Here is a 16,204-nt window from a genome sequence, read left to right on the forward strand (position 1 = left end):
TGTATGGTTCTATGGTTCTAATTTGCAGTGTTTTGATGAGGCAAGAGCTTTGCTTGCTGGCTCACCATGTGTGTTGGGGTGTCGAGGTCCCTTTGGGACATTAAGCTGGAGCCACAGTACGTCTGATCTAGTACTGTGGTTTTGTGTCTTCCAGGTGACAATGGCAGACCTCTGCCTGGTCCCACAGGTGTACAACGCTATTAGGTAAGGCTTCAGTCATCCTCAGGGCAATTAAAATCATGCCTAGTACCTTTCAGGGTAACATTGGCCGGGGTACGTTCCCAACAAATGCCTTGCAAATCAACTGAAACGCACAAGCTATTGTCCACTTGCACTGAAGACACCTGGTGAATGAAGCCCCTGAGCGGTAACGGGTGTCACCACTGTGTTCATTCTCTCTCCTGCGTGGTCCTGAATCCTCATCAGCTGCCTCACTCCCTACCCTGTGTCTGTGGCTCCCTCTACCTCTCGCCTCACCCATTTACCTTGCTACATGGGCTGGTTCTTCTACTGTGCTTTGTGGCCATTCTCTCCCCAGCCCACAGTGGATGGGATCTTGGTTACAGGGCAGCATGGTGGTGCATATAGTAGAGCCACTGCCTCAGTGCCAGTGATCCAGGTTCAATCCTGACCTCAGGCACTGTCTGTGTGTGTTTCCTCCAACAGTTTGGTGGGTTAATTAGTCACTTTAAATTGCCCCTAGTGTGTAGGTGAGTGGTTGAATCTGGGGGGAGTTGATGGGAAGCCAGGGAGAATGGGTTACAGGGAAAATAAGTGGGCAATGGGTTTGCTGAGAGCTGGCACAGACTCAGTGAGCCAAATGGTCTCAGTAACAGTGAAGCCCATGAGATGCCAGTGCAATATCACCCTCACAGGAGAACCACCACTCACCCCCTCAGCACTCCAATACACACAGCTTTGTATTGTAGGGAATGTGGCAGCCCTTTTAGACACAAAATGCTAATGAATAAATTTGTTCTGTTGCTGCTGGTTGAGTGTTCCTGAATAAGAGTGATCCTTTATTCTATCCAAGCTGGTAAGAGGAATGCAACAGTCTCATTGTTGTGGCCTCCTCTCCTGAATCAGTGGCAGGAATTTCCATATTTTAAATCACAAGCCGGGAGACCATTTGGTTCACCGAGTCTGTGCCAGCTCTCAGCAATCCCATTCTCCCCACATTTCCATCAACTCCCCCCCAGTTCGACCACTCACCCACACACTAGGGCCAATTAACCCACTAGCTGGATGGCAGGAGCTGAGAAGCAGCAGGGCTACTATGCCATCCATTTGAACATGAAAATCTCCAGGTGACAAATCATTCCTGTGTCGCTGTGATACAGATTTTCCAAGTGAATCCCACAGCTTTGGAGGTGCTCTGTCAGCTTGTGATGACACCTTGCTCTCACCTACAGGCGACATCTCATTTGATACCTTGTCCGCTCACCTACAGGTTTAAGGTGGATCTGGCTCCATTTCCCTCCATCACAAAGATCAACAACTCCCTCCTGGAATTAGAGCCCTTCAAAGTCAGTCACCCATCTTGCCAACCTGACTCCCCTCCGGAAGCCTGATCCCAGCAGCAAGGTGCGGGGCTTCGCCTCAGCTGAAGATGACACGGTATTTGGCTTTTTTTAAAAAAGAAATAACCATTTAATTATAAATTACTTGTACCTCTAATTTTATATTTACATTAACGTTCACACCTCTTGCCTCTTTCCTCAGGTTTTTGGTCACACTTTGAACAAAATTTGTCTACTGCCACTGTAAATAAAGAACTGCAAATTAGACCAATCAGTGAGCTGTCAATTCTCTCCCATCATTTACTTGTTTTTTTAAATTAAAACAATAAATTGAAAAGATTGAAATTACCTCTGTTTAGTCCTGTTAAGGAAATGAAACTTTGAACAGCCTGTAGGCAGTGCTGACTTCTCCCTGCTGGTCAGACAGGGGCAGTAGGCCAAGCAACACAATGTGACCCTGCTCTGCTGGTTGGACATCGGACCTCCTGAAAGAGAGGATGGGAAGAGTAAAGTGAGAATGTGGCCAGGAGGGGCTGGTTCAGGGACAGGGTGTGGGGACAGTAGTAGATTTGAAGGCTGTATTACTGGGTAAAGCAATGGGAGAGGAGAGTAGAAAACTGACCAAGGATGACGGAGGGGAGGTGGCATTGCCCACGTCTATTCCTTCTGCTGACTACAGCAGCGTCAGTAAATGCACCCACACTGCACTTGCCTGAGCCCAGAGGTTGCTAAAGGCAGCCTTGGATCCAGAAGGTTGGCTGCTGTTTGTCACCAGTGGCACAACCACTTCTTGCCCCAGTGTGACATGGGCACACTTAGAAACCACTGCATTTAGTCGACCCCAGCACCTTCAACTGGGCGCGTGTGGAGCCACATCGTGAGTGTGGGAAGGACAGGGTCTGGTTCACTATCTCGTGTACAGACGTGCTGTTTCCTACCAGGTATTGCAGCTGTTAGAACTACACCACTCCTGTACATGTTCTCAGCCTGTCCTGCCACCATCTGAGCTTGATGGGCAGCATGCCAACAGCATTCCTGCTCCTCCTTCCCTGCCTCTCACCCTCCATTTGGAACCAATCCCTTAGTGTCATCCTGGGGGGGCGGGTGTGGTGGTTGGGCAGTGCTGAGGCAGCAGGGCTGAGGGAACACTACACTGTTGAGGGATGGTAGATGATCACTACACATTTCTCAGAAGGCATGTTAAAAAGGAGACAACATCCACTTCCACAGCTCGAACTGCCTGTGGTACCAACCCACTTAACTGGTCTAGGAGTTCTTTACAACCAGATTTCCAGGCCAAAACTCACACCCCTGGCCCTCCAATGTTCCCTCAGTGCTGACTCTGGTTTGTGGTTAAGTTCTAGAGAGACCTAATCCCATAACCTGCTGATGTGGAGAACAAGCAGACAATATGCTGCTAAAAGTTTAAATCCCTCGTACTTTCTGCATCATCAGAAGGTTGTGTCTCTATGCATTGCCCCCTACCCACCTCCCTTCACTACTAGTGCCTAGTGGATGCAGGATGTTCTGACAGTAACTCCCAAACCCACAGCTGTTAACACCAAGGACAAGGGCAGCAGGTGCCAGGGAGCACTACCCCCTGCACGTTCTCCTTCAAGTCACACACCATCCTGTATGGAAACACAGTCTGGATCCTGGAACTTCTGCCCCCCCCAGCAGTTCACCATCACCTTTGAGGGCAATAGGTACTGACCTTGCTACTGACCATGATGTACCAATTCAGGAAACTTTTTTTTAAACAAAAAGATGTGAGTGCACAGGAGAGGGTCCAGAGGAGATGCAGAACATTGCTAGGACTAGAAAACTGACAGTGAGGAAAGATTGGATCAGCTGGGGCTGTTTTAAAGGAGGCTGAGAGAAGACATACCAGAGGGCTACAAAATTGAGGCACTGAGGTAGTGCTGATCTTTGAAAAATGGCAGTGCCTTCTGTCATCCCCAACTGTGCCAGTAATCCCAGCCAACCGTCAGAGCTTGCCTTATTTACCTTAGCAGAAGTGGTCAAGTGTGGGGTGGGCAAGAATTTAAAGTAGTTTGTAAAAAGATTAGAGGAGAGGTGAGGGAAGTTTTCCCAAACAGATTGTAGGAGGAGTCCAGAACTCTCAGCCTGACAGTGGGGCAGAAGCAGAAACCCTCACCACAGCTAAACAGTACCCAGATGTGTACGTGAAGAGCAATGACCTGCAGGGCTGCAGACCCAGTGTAGCAAGGTGGGATTAAACTGGGGACCACGTTATCAACTGCCATAGTCACAATGGGCCAAATGGCCTCAGCTGTGCTGTAAGTTCTCAACAATCATTCACTTCCTTCTCCAAACGTTACTTAGTTTCACGGAACCATCTCAATCAGCTGCCTTACATTCACATCAAATGACAACCATAACCATAAACATATTTCACAAAGCCTTCACTGCCCAAATCTATCAACTCCAACACCAGAGTCCAGAGGGTGAAAGTCTGTGACCCCCATGGTCCTGATTAGTTGCTCAGGCTTGTTACCTTAATCATTAACACAAGTAGACAAGGTCCCAGTGGTACATTTTAATATCAAAGTTTAATTATTTACTGGTCAGGCCACCCACCAGCTCGCAGACATAACCTTCACATGTCACAAGCTGACGATCTCATGGATGGGGATTTTCCAGGCATTCCTCACTCAGCTCCACAGTGACCTGAACAGTGTCATTGTAGAATTGCCCAGTGCTGTTCGAGCCTCCGAAGACCAGGAGTTTGAGGCAGGTCCCCGTGCTGCTCTGGCTCGAGCTCAGATACACCAGGCTGTGACCTGCTCTTGGTACCGAGCACAGAGTGTGGTGATACAGACTGCTCCAGCTGTAGGTGTCTGGGGGTGCAGAGAGCATGGAAAGGAAGCAGTTAGTGCCAGGCAATGTTCACAGTACAGATAGTTGCCCAGCATTATTATTTACACTCTCCATTATCACAGCTCTCTCAATTTCACAAGCACAAGGGTCCATCCCCACTAAGGGTCACCAATAAGACTTGAGTTCATCAGGTGATCTCTCATCTCCAACCCAGGCCCCTCCTCAGTTCCCTATTCATCTGTTTCTCATGGTGACCATATTACCCATGATCCTCTGCACCCTAGAAACCAGTCTATCCCCTGTGCATTGTTAATGGAAGTCCATGTACGTCGGGCAGAGGAGGCCACCGTTTGTTAATTGGGTTTGCAGTGAAGAAACAGTGAGTGGTGAGAGGTTGCAGAGCTCCGATGTACAGAGAGATATATGGTGTCAGAGTGCATGATTCACAAAAGGCCAGTATGAGGCACAGCAACTAATGAGGAAAGCGAACAGCACATTGATTATTGCTAGCATTGAATACATAGAAAACCTACAGCACAATTCAGGCCCTTCGGCCCACAAAGCTGTGCCGAACATGTCCCTACCCTAGAAATTACTAGGCTTACCCATAGCTCTCTACTTTTTTCAGCAGGGAGGTGATGCCTCAGTTAAGTGCAGACATTGGTGAGACCACATCTGGAGCACTATTACATAATGACAGGCACATGGATGATAAGAGTTTAGAGGGATATGGGCCAAGTGCTGGGAAATGGGATTAGTTTGAATATACATCTTGGTCAGCATGGGCAAGGTTGGGCCAAAGGGCCTTTTTCCCTGCTTTACAACTCTAGGACTCTATAACAAAGAGCAGGAGTAGGCCACTCAGTCCCTCAGGCCTGCTACACCATTTGATCAGATCGTGGCCAATCTGATATTAATCCCTATGCAACGTAAAACCGCATTGGAAGCAGTTTAGTGAAGATTAACCAGACTGATAGCTGAGTGGGCAGGTTGTACGCTTTGAGGAAAGTTTGTAGAGGCCGGGTTTGTACATGCTGGTTTTCTTGAGTGAGAGGGATCTTGATTGAAACATTCGAGGGCTCGACAGGGTGGATGTAGAGAAGAGGTTTCCTCCTATCGGGGAACCTGGAACTAGGCATCACTGTCTAAAACCAAGGAGTTGCCCACTTAAGACAGAGTGAGGTGAAATTTTCTGAGGATTTTGTCCCTTTGGAAGTCTCTCCCTCAGGGAGCAATGGAAACAGTCTTTGAATATTTTGAAGGCAGAGGAAGATGGATTTTTGATAGGTGAGGGGGTGAAGGGTACCTGGATTTGAGGTTATGGTCAGATCAGCCATGCTGTTGAATAGTAGGGCAGGCTCAAGGGACCAAGTGGCTTCCTCCTGCTCCTAATTTGTATGTTTCTACAGTACCCAGTGCCTGCTGGGTGCTATACTAGTGGAGTTGGACTACACATCTCACTTCCGCCACCTCCATTGGCAGGAACAATACCTGCTGAAACATGGACCAGTTGGGCTGAATGGTGGAAACAGGCCATTTGGCCCAACTGGTCCATGCCATCAAGATGCCCCATCCAAGCTAGTCCCAGTTGCCAGTGTTTGGCCCATAATCTTCTAAATCTTTCCAATCCATGTACCTGTCCAACTGTCTTTTAAAAGTTGTTATTGTACCTGCCTCAACCACTTCCTCAGGCAGCTTGTTCCAGATACACACCACCCCTTGTGTAAAAAAAAGTTGCCCCCTCAGATTCCTGTTAAATTTTCCCCTCTCACCTCAAAACCTATAACCTCTTGATTCCCCAACCCTGGGAAAAAGACTGAGTGCATTCACCCTATCTATGCCCCTCAGGATTTTATACACCTCTATAAGATCACCTCTGTCTCCTATGCTCCAAGCCTGTCCGAGCCTGTCCAACCTCTCCCTATAACTCAGTCCCTCAAGTCCTGGTAACATGCTCGTAAATCTTTTCCGCACTCTTTCCAGTTTAATAACATCTTTCCTACAGCGGGTGTAGGAAACACAATATTCCAGGTACGGTCTCACCTGAGTTGTAAAGGCTAGAGCGCTAAAAGCCTTCTTCACCACCCTGTCTACCTGTGACGCCACTTTCAGGGAACCATGTACTTGTACTCCAAGTTCCCGCTGTTCTGCAACACTCCCCAGGGCCCTGCCGTTCACGGTGAAAGTCCTACCTGGAATTGACTTTCCAAAATGCAACACCTCGCACTTATCCAAATTAAACTCCATTTGCCATTCCTCGGCCCGCTTACCCAGCTGAGCAAGATCCCCCTGTAACTTTTGATCACCTTCTTCATTGTCCATTATACCACCTATTTCAGTGTCACCTGCAAATGTACTAACCGTGCCCTGTACATTCTCATCCAAATCGTTGATAGAGACGAGAAACAACAATGGGCCCAGCACCAACTGAGGCACACCACTAGTCATGGGCCTCCAATTCCTGGAGATTCTGGCGTGGAGGGGGTGGTGGGTGATCCCAAAACCAACCACATATACAGGGACCTAAAGAACCAATAGCATCAAAACCAGACAAGGGAGGGGACGGGTGCAAGAGGACAGGAGTCAATAAAGGAATCAATTGAACTATTGGTTCTTTAGCTCTCATAAGGCCCTTTATTACATTGAATACGTGCTGGGAAAACCATCCCCATTGCTTCCTTTTAGTGGACACACACAGGACCACCTGAAATAATCTCTTTGCTCAAGGGGCAATGAACAGCAATTCCAAGTCTAGAGCAACAGTAAGAATTCTAGGGAAGTCACCCAAAGGACGGAGGGTTCCACTATCTAAAGGCCACTGCCACTCCCACTGCAAGGTGAGGAATAACCCATCCACAGCCACACAGACAAGATTTCATCCTACCAGTGTTGAAGATGAACACATCCTGTAGGGCTCCAGTCAGATTGTATCCACCGCTTATCAGAACTTTGTTCTCATTCACAGGCACAGCAGCATGGCGACTGAAACAAAAAAAAAAATCCATTTATATAGCACCTTTCTGACCTCTTGGTCCAATTGTGGGCTTTTGGAAGTTGAATCATGTTGAAGGAATCACAGGAAAATTTGGAAGGCTTTTCACACTGCTTCCATAGATTTCAATCCCAACCACAATATCCACTTGCTTTTAGAATGACTCTGGTTTTTGTCCCATTGACCATTCCCCCCACATCAAACACTCCCAGAACACAGGTTAAACACAGTGTTGCTCCCTCTACACTGTCCTGTCACACACTCCCAGGGCACAGGTTAGACACAGAGTAAGTGCTTTGTATGTGGGAAGAGGTCCTTTCTCAAAATTTTGAATGAGTTGTTTTTTGAGAAAACTATTGACAAGGATAGGGCAGTAGGCGCAGTTTACATGGACTTCAGGAAAGAATTTGACAAGGTCCATCATAGTAGGCTGATCTAGAAGGTTAAGGCACATGGGATACACAGTGTTGGTAAATTGGATCCAAAATTGGCTTGGCCATAGAAGACAGAGGGTAGTGGTGGAGAGCAGTTGATTTATTGTCACATGTACTGAGGTACTTTGCTTTGCATGCCGTCCATACAGATCATTTCATCACATCAGTACATCATGGTAGTACAAGGGGAAAAGCAAGGACAGAATGCCGAATAGTGTTACAGTTACAGAGAAAGTGCAGTGCAGACAGACAATAAGGTGTAAGGGCCACAATGAGGTAAATTGAGAGATTAAGAGTCCATCTTATTGTACAAGAGGTCCATTCAAGAGTCTGATAACTGGGATAGAAGCTGTCCTTCAGCCTAGTGGTACATGTTTTCAAGCGGAGGTCTGTGATCAGGGACCAGTGCTGAGATCTGTTGTTTCAACTTTATTGCTGTCATAGACATACATACGTCATGGTATAAGTGCCATGAAAATTAGCTTTTTGCAACAGCAGCACAGTGCATTAGAAGGCAAGGGAAAACCTTAACATAAATTATACGCAACTTACACATGTAAATGACCGAGATAAAGGACATATTAATGATTTGGATGAAAATGGATGTGGTCTGATTAGTAAGTTTGCTAATGAAATGAAGACTGGTTGAGTTATGGAGGTTGTTGAGGGATACAGCAGGAGGGGACAGGTCAGTTGCAGCTTTGGACGGAGAAGTGGCAGTTGGCATCTGACCCAGATGATTGTGAGGTGTTGCACTTTGGAAGATCAAATGTAAAAGGAAATCACAGAGTAAATGGCAGGACCCACAGGAGCAGTGATGTACAGAGAGATCTTGGGGAGCAAGTTCATAGCTTCCACAACACATAGAATGGTGAAGAAGGCATATGCCATACTGGCCTTCACTGGTTGGGCACTGAGTATAAAAGTCAGGAAATCATGTTGCAGCTGTATAAAACTTTGGTCAGGCCACACTTGGAGTAGTGTGTGCAGTTCTGCATTACAGGACGTGGAGGCTTTGGAGAGGGTGCAGAAGAGGTTCACCAGGATGTTGTCTGGAATGGAGTGCATTAGCTACAAGGAGAGATTGGACAAACTTCGATTGTTTTTGATAGAAGTTTATAAAATTATGAGAGGCATAGATAGGGTGGACATCCAAGTCTTTCTTCAGGGTGGAATTATCAAATACTAGAGGGTTAAGGTGAGAGAAGGAAATATAAAGGAGATTTACAAAGCAAGTTTTTATTATATTGTATAGAGTGGTGGGTGCCTGAAACACGCTGCTGGGGGAGGTGGTGGAAGCAGATACAATAACAACATTTAAGAGGTGTTTAGACAGACACAGGAAAAGGCAGAGAATAGAGGGATATGGGTTCCCCTGTGGCCATACCCCTCAGCAACAAGTCTACCCCTTTGGACACTGCTAGGGGGGGATGACCTATCAGGGCACAGCAGCAGCAGCCAGGTCAGTGCACTGTGGCCGGCTCTGCGGCTCAACAGGGAAGGGTAAAGTCAGGCAGAGCAATAGTGAGAGGAGACTCGATAATTAGGGGGACAGACAGGAAACTCTGTGGCCGCGAAAGAGACACCAGGATGGTACGTTGTCTCCCAGGTGCTAGGGTCAAGGATGTCTCAGAGCAGCTACAGAATGTTTTCAAGGCAGAGGGTGAGCAGCCAGAGGTGGTGGTGCACATTGGCACCAATGACATAGGTAGAAAGGGGGAAGAGGTCCTGCGCAGTGAGTAGAGGGAGTTAGGAAAGAGGCTGAAGAGCAGGATAGCAAGGTAGTAATCTCTGGATTACTCCTGGTGTCATGTGCTAGTCAGGGCAGGAATAGGAGGATAGAACAGATGAATGAGTGGCTGAGGTACTGGTGCAGGGGACAGGGTTTCAGGTTCGTGGATCATTGGAACCTCTTCTGGGGCAGGGATGACCTGTACAAGAGGGACAGGTTGCAGCTCAATTGGAGGGGAACCAATATCCTGGCCGGGAGGTTCTCTGGTGCTACTCGGGAGGGTTTAAACTAGTTTGGCAGGGGGATGGGAACCAGAGCACCGGGTCAGAAAGTGGAGGGATTGAGAGGAAGGTCGATGTCAGGGCCAGTAAACACAGGCAGCAGCAAAGTAACAGACACGATGAGACAGACAGTTTGAAGTGTGTGTATTTGAATGCTGGGACTGTTATAGGCAAGAGGGATGAACTTAGAGCATGGACCAGTACATGGAACTATGAGGTTGTGGCCATAACAGAGACTTCGAGGGACAGGAATGGGTGCTTAATGTTCCAGGGTTTTGGTGTTTTAGAAAAGATAGAGAGGGAGGTAAGTGGGGGGGGGGGGGGGGGGGGGGGGAGCGGACAATATCACAGCTGCACTCAGAGGGGACATAATGGAGGGCTCATCCACTGAGTCTATGTGCGTGGAAGTCAAAAGTAAGAAAGCTGCAATCACTCTGATGGGATTATACTACAGACCCCCCCGGGACATTGAGGAACAGATATGCAGGCAGATTAGGGAAAGGTGTAAGACCAATAGGTTTGTTGTAGTGGGTGACTTCAACTTCCCTAATATAAACTGGGACCTCCTTAGTGCAAGAGGTTTAGACAGGGCAGAATTTGTTAGGTGCATCTAGGAGGGTTTCTTAAATCAATATGTCGATAGTCCAACGAGAGGAGGGGCCGTACTGGACCTGGTGTTGGGTAATGACCCTGGCCAGGTGACTGACCTTTCAGTGGGAGAACAGTTCGGGAACAGTGACCATGACTCCTTAAGTTTTAAGATAGCAAAAGATAAGGATAAGTATGGACCTTGCGGGAGAGTATTAAATTGGAGCAGGGCAAATTACAGGAGCATTAGACAGGAACTAGGGAGAGTTAATAGAGAACAGCTGTTTTTGGGTAAGTCCACATCTGACATGTGGAGGGTGTTTAAAGACCGACTGCATGGAGTACAGGACAGGGACGTTCCAGTAAGAAGGACAAGGTTGGCAAGGTAAGGGAACCTTGGATGTCGAGAGAGGTGGTGAATTTAGTCAAGAAAAAAAAGAAAAGGTATGAAAAGCTTAGGAAGCTCGGATCAAACACAGCACTTGAGGATTATAAAGAAGCCAGAAAGGAACTTGAGGAGGGTGTTAGGAAAGCAAGAAGGGGCCGTGAAGGCAAGTAGGATTAGAGAGAAACCCAAGGCATTCTATACATACTGTACATCAAGAGCAAGAGGATAACTAGGGAGAGGGTAGGACCACTCAAGGATAAAGGAGGGAACATGTGCTTGGAAGCAGAGGAGGTGGGTGAGGTCCTAAATGAGTACTTTGCATCAGTATTTACCAAGAAGAAGGACGTGGAGGATAGGGAGATCAGTGTGGAGCGTGCTAATGTGCTGGGGTATTTCGAGATAAAGGAGAAGATGGTGTTGGGTCTGTTAAAGAGCATTACGGTGGATAAGTCCCCAGGGCCTGATGGGATATACCCCAGGTTATTGAGAGAGGCAAGAGATGAGATTGCAGGGGCCTTGACCAAGATCTTTGTGTCCTCTCTAGCCACAGGTGAGGTCCCGGAGGACTGGCGAGTAGTTAATGTTGTTCCATTATTCAAGAAGAGAAACAGGGATAATCCTGGTAACTATAGACCGGTGAGTCTCACATCAGTGGTAGGGAAGTTACTGGAGAGGATTCTTAGGGATAGGATTTATGAGCATTTGGAAAACCACAGCCTAATTAGGGCCAGTCAGCATGGCTTTGTGCAGGGCAAGTCGTGCCTTACTAACGATTGAGTTTTTTGACGAAGTGACGAGGGTGATTGATGAAGGTGGAGCTGTGGATGCTGTCTACGTGGATTTTAGTAAGGCATTTGACAAGGTCCCTCCTGGGAGGCTCACCCAGAAGATTAAGGTGCATGGGATCCACGGTGAATTGGCCGTTTGGATTCAGAACTGGCTTTCCCGTAGAAGACAGAGTGTCGTGGTCAATGGGACTTAATCTAGCTGGAGGTCTGTGACTAGTGGTGTTCCTCAGGGATCTGTACTGGAACCTCTGCTGTTTGTGGTGTATATAAATGACCTGGATGAGAATGTACCTGGGTAGGTTAGTAAGTTTGCAGATGATACGAAGATTGCTGGTGTTGTGGAGAGCGTAGCAGACTGGCAAAGGATACAGCGGGATATGGATCAGTTGCAGATATGGGCTGAGAAATGGCAGATGGAGTTCAACCCAGCCAAATGTGAGGTGTTGCACCTTGGGAGATCAAATGTAAAGAGACAGTGCACTGTTAATGGCAGGACCCTTCACAGTGTTGATGAGTGGAGGGTTCTTGGGGTCCAAGTCCATAGCTCCCTGAAAGTGGCTACACAGGTTGATAGGGTTGTAAAGAAGGCGTACGGCATGCTTGCCTTTATTAGTCGAGGCTTTGAGTTCAAGAGTCAGGAAGTTATGCTGCAGCTTCTTAAAACCTTAGTTAGGCCACATCTGGAGTATTGCATTCAGTTCTGGTCGCCCCATTATAGGAAGGATGTGGAGGCTTTGGAGAGGGTGCAGAAGATGCTGCCTGGATTAGAGGGCATGAGCTATGAGGAGAGGTTGGACAAACTTGGGTTGATTTCTCTGGAGCAGCAGAGGCTGAGGGGAGATCTGATAAGAGGTTTATAAAAGTATGAGGGGCATAGATAGAGCAGACAGCCAGTATCTTTTCCCCAGGGTTGAAATGTGAGAGGGCATGCATTTAAGGTGATGGGGGCAAGTTCAAAGGAGGTGTGCAGGGCAAGTTTTCTTCTTTTACACAGAGAGTGGTGGGTGCCTGTAATGTGCTGCCTGGGGTGGCGGTGGGGGTGGAGGCAGGTACAATAGGCGTGTTCAAGAAGCTCTTAGACAGGCACACGAATGTGAGGGAAATGGCAGGATACGGACATTGTGCAGGCAGAAGGGGTTAGTTTATTTGGGCATTTTATTACTGATGTAATTGGTTCGGCACAACACTGCGGGCCGAAGGGCCTGTTCCTGTGCTGTACTGTCCTATGTTCAGCTCCATTTAGAGTCCTGACACGCACTTCCAACGCCTCCTCAATATTATATCTCTTCCTCAATATTATATCTCTGCCTCATATTGGGATGACCATCCTCATCCCCCAGTTACCAACTGGCTATTACTTCACCTAGATAAGGACAACTAGCTCCCCGAGAAGCACTCCTTCCCCACCATCTGTCAGACCCTGCGGTTTACACACACCTCTCACTTACCCAAGGCAGGACCTACCATCGTGGTGCAGGAGGACCTGGAATCTGTACGTTAATGTACTCCATGTAACCTAGGAGGAATGGATAAGGGTTTGGGTTAGAATCAGCAGACAGGGCGGCACGGTGGTGTAGCGGTTAGTGTAATGCTATTACAGCGCCAGCGACCTGGGTTCAATTCCTGCCACTGTCTGTAAGGAGTTTGTACGTTCTCCCTGTTGTCTGTAGGGGTTTCCCCCGGGTGCTCCGGTTTCCTCCCACATTCCAGACGTATGGGTTAGGAGCTGTGGGCGTGCTATGTTGGCGCCGGAAGCGTGGTGACACTTGCGGGCTGCCCCCAGCACATTCTCAGTAACACAAAAAGAACTACAGATATTCCCACATTTTGTTCTAAAACCCTTCTTGATTTTGAATGTCTCCATTAATCTCCCTTAATCTCTGTTCCAAGGACAGTCCCCAGCTTCTCCTGTCTTTCCACAGAACTGCAGTCCCTCATCCTTGTGACCATTCCAGCCATCCTCCTGGGATGATGCGTTTGTCAAATATGAAGAGATTAAGCAAACTGGTCCCAAACCCAAGTTTAGATGAGCTGACTTAAACTTGAAGAAGTCTTACAGATTGGAGACACAGTCGACCGCAGGTGCTGGAATCTGAAGCAACGAGCAATCTACTGGAGGAACTCAGCAAGTCGAGCAGCATCTACAGAGGGGAAAGGAATTGACGATGTTTTCGGCTGACAATTCCTCCACGCCCCCCTCCCCCTCACAGATGCTACTCGACCTGCTGAGTTCCTCCAGCAGATCATCGACAGGCTGGATTCAGGGAGATTTTTTTTCCCCTGGCTGGGAAGCTTGGAGCAGGGGTCACAGAATAAAAATAAGGGGTCAGCCATTCAGGATGCAGAAATTTCTTCACCCAGAGGTTGACGCCCCCGGAATTCTCTATCCTAGAGAGGTGTGGAGGCTCATACAGTCACAGAGCACAGAAACAGGCCCTTCAGCCCAACTGGTCCATGCTGACTGTGCTGCCCAGTGAGTTATTCCCATCTGCCCGTGCTTGGCCCAGAGCCCTCTAAACCTCTCCTGTCTGTGGACTTATCCAGATGGCTTTTAAACGTTGCTAACGTGCCCGCCTCAACCACTATTCCTGACAGCTCATTCCAAATATGCCCCACCCTTTGTGTGAAGAAACTGCCCCTGATGCCCCTTTTAAATCTCTCACCTCTGATCTTAAACCTCTGCCCTCTTGTTTTCAGTATCCCTTCCCTGAGAAAAAGACTGTGTGCTTTCACCCTGTCTATGCCCCTCATGATCTTATACCCCTCTGTCAGGTCACCCCTCAGTCTCTTACATTCCAGGGAATAAAGTCCTCATCTACACAATCTCTCCTTGTAACTCAGGCCCCCAAGTCCAGGCAACATCCTGGGAAATCTTTTCTGCGCTCTTTCTAGTTTAATAACATCTCTCCTATAACAGGGTGACCAAAACTGTGCCCAGTACTCCATATGCAGCCTCACCAATGTAACTTCTCAACTCCCATACACAGTGCCCTGACTGATGAAGGCCAGAGTGCTAAATGCCTTCTCCACCACCCTATGTACCTGTGACACCACTTTTATTGAACTATACACTTGCACTCCTCAGTCCTTCTGTTCCATTACACTCCCCGGGGCCCTACCGTTCACTGTACAAGTCCTACCCTGGTGTGATCTCCCAAAATGCAATACCTCACATTTATCTGGATTGAAAGCCATTTGCCAATCATCAGCCCACATACCCAGCTGATCAGGATTCCGCTGTAATTCTTCATAACCTTCTAGACTACCCATTTTAGTCTCATCCACAAACTTACTAACCATGCCTTGTACATTCACATCCAAATGGTTTATACAAATTACAAACAACAAAAGGTCCTGGCACTGACCCCTGTGGCACACCACTAGACACAGGCCTCCACTGAGAAACAACCCTCGACCATCGCCCTCTGCTTCCTACCACTGGGCCAATTATGAATCCAATCCGCTGTCTCTGCCTGGATCCCATGCGATCCGACCTTCCAGACCAGCCTGCTGTGAGGGACCTTGTCAAGGGCCATGCTGAAGTCCATGTAGACAACATCCACTGCCCTACCCTCATCAACACTCTTGGTTACCTCCTCGAAGAGCTCCAAGAGATTTGTCAGACACAACTTCCCCAGCATAAAGCCGTGCTGACTGTCCCTAATCAGACCCTGTCTCTCCAAACGTTGGTAGGTCTTGTCCCTCAGAATCCCCTCCAGCAAATGACCCACCACTGATGTCAGACTCACTGGCTGTAGTTTCCTGGCTTGTTTTAGCTACCCTTTTTAAACCACATTAGCCACTCTCCAGTCCTCTGGAACCTCACCTGTGGCCAGAGATGAAGCAAAACTCTCTGCAAGGGCCTCTGCAATTTCTTCTCTAGCTTCCCACAAAGTCCAAGAATGCACCAGGTCAGGCCCTGGGGATTTATCCACCTTAATGCACTTCAAGGTATCCAATACCTCCTCCCTGCTAATCCGTATGTGGTCCAGACATCACCACTATTTTCCCCCTTTTCCTTAGCTTCCATCGTTTTCTCCACAGTAAAAACTGAAGAGAAATATTCATTGAAAATCTCTCCCATTTCCTTTGGTTCCACACACAGACGGCCACGCTGATCTTTAAGGGGACCTACTCTCTCCCCAGCCACCCTTTTAATATACCTGTAGGATCTCTTGAGATTTTGCCTCACCTTGCCTGCCAGATCCTTCTCATATCCTTGTTTTGCCCTCCTAACTTCTCCCTTAAGTGCACTCCTACACTTCCTGTAGTTATCGTTGAGTAAATCCAACTCAAATCAATAGATTTATAAATCCAAGTAGAATTGAGAGATATGGGGTCAGTGCAGGAAAATGGTACCAAGGTGAAAAATCAGCCATAGTTTTGTTGAATGACAGAGCAGACTTAAGATGCCAGCAGAAACAATAGTTAAAAATCAAGAAATGGGCCACTCCGTCTTCGATTGTTGTCACCAGGGAGATTCGTCAAATACAAAACCTCTTCCCACCCTCTCTCACTCCTCCACCCTGAGAATTAGAGATGGTGTAGTGGAACAGCTGACAGAAGGTGAGTAAACTGATGCCTTTCTAGACTTAAAACTGGAAATGAAGTTTTCAAACACCAGAGAGAGAACCAGGCTC

The 16,204-nt window shown here is 47.7% G+C and overlaps 2 protein-coding genes across 3 annotated transcripts in view; one reads left to right on the forward strand and one right to left on the reverse strand.

The window, feature by feature from the left end:
- gstz1 (glutathione S-transferase zeta 1) overlaps positions 1-1,868 on the forward strand; it is a 29,428-nt gene extending 27,560 nt beyond the window's left edge. For both annotated transcript variants that reach the window (XM_052016095.1, XM_052016085.1), the window contains 3 exons: positions 155-204; positions 1,451-1,617; positions 1,723-1,868. In XM_052016095.1, coding sequence (XP_051872055.1) covers positions 155-204; positions 1,451-1,571 — 171 coding nt within the window. In that variant the 3' untranslated portion in view covers positions 1,572-1,617; positions 1,723-1,868. The remainder of the gene's footprint in view (positions 1-154; positions 205-1,450; positions 1,618-1,722) is intronic.
- An 18-nt stretch (positions 1,869-1,886) lies between these two features.
- Positions 1,887-16,204, reverse strand: part of zgc:163014 (uncharacterized protein LOC100038766 homolog) — a 38,610-nt gene continuing 24,292 nt past the window's right edge. The window contains exons 11-14 of the mRNA XM_052016120.1: positions 13,029-13,080; positions 7,246-7,343; positions 4,122-4,381; positions 1,887-2,005 (exon numbers count right to left, since the gene is read on the reverse strand). Of these exons, the coding sequence (XP_051872080.1) occupies positions 4,164-4,381; positions 7,246-7,343; positions 13,029-13,080 (368 nt within the window). The 3' untranslated portion in view covers positions 1,887-2,005; positions 4,122-4,163. The remainder of the gene's footprint in view (positions 2,006-4,121; positions 4,382-7,245; positions 7,344-13,028; positions 13,081-16,204) is intronic.

Source organism: Pristis pectinata, chromosome 1 (genome assembly GCF_009764475.1).
Source record: "Pristis pectinata isolate sPriPec2 chromosome 1, sPriPec2.1.pri, whole genome shotgun sequence".
NCBI lineage: Eukaryota > Metazoa > Chordata > Chondrichthyes > Rhinopristiformes > Pristidae > Pristis > Pristis pectinata.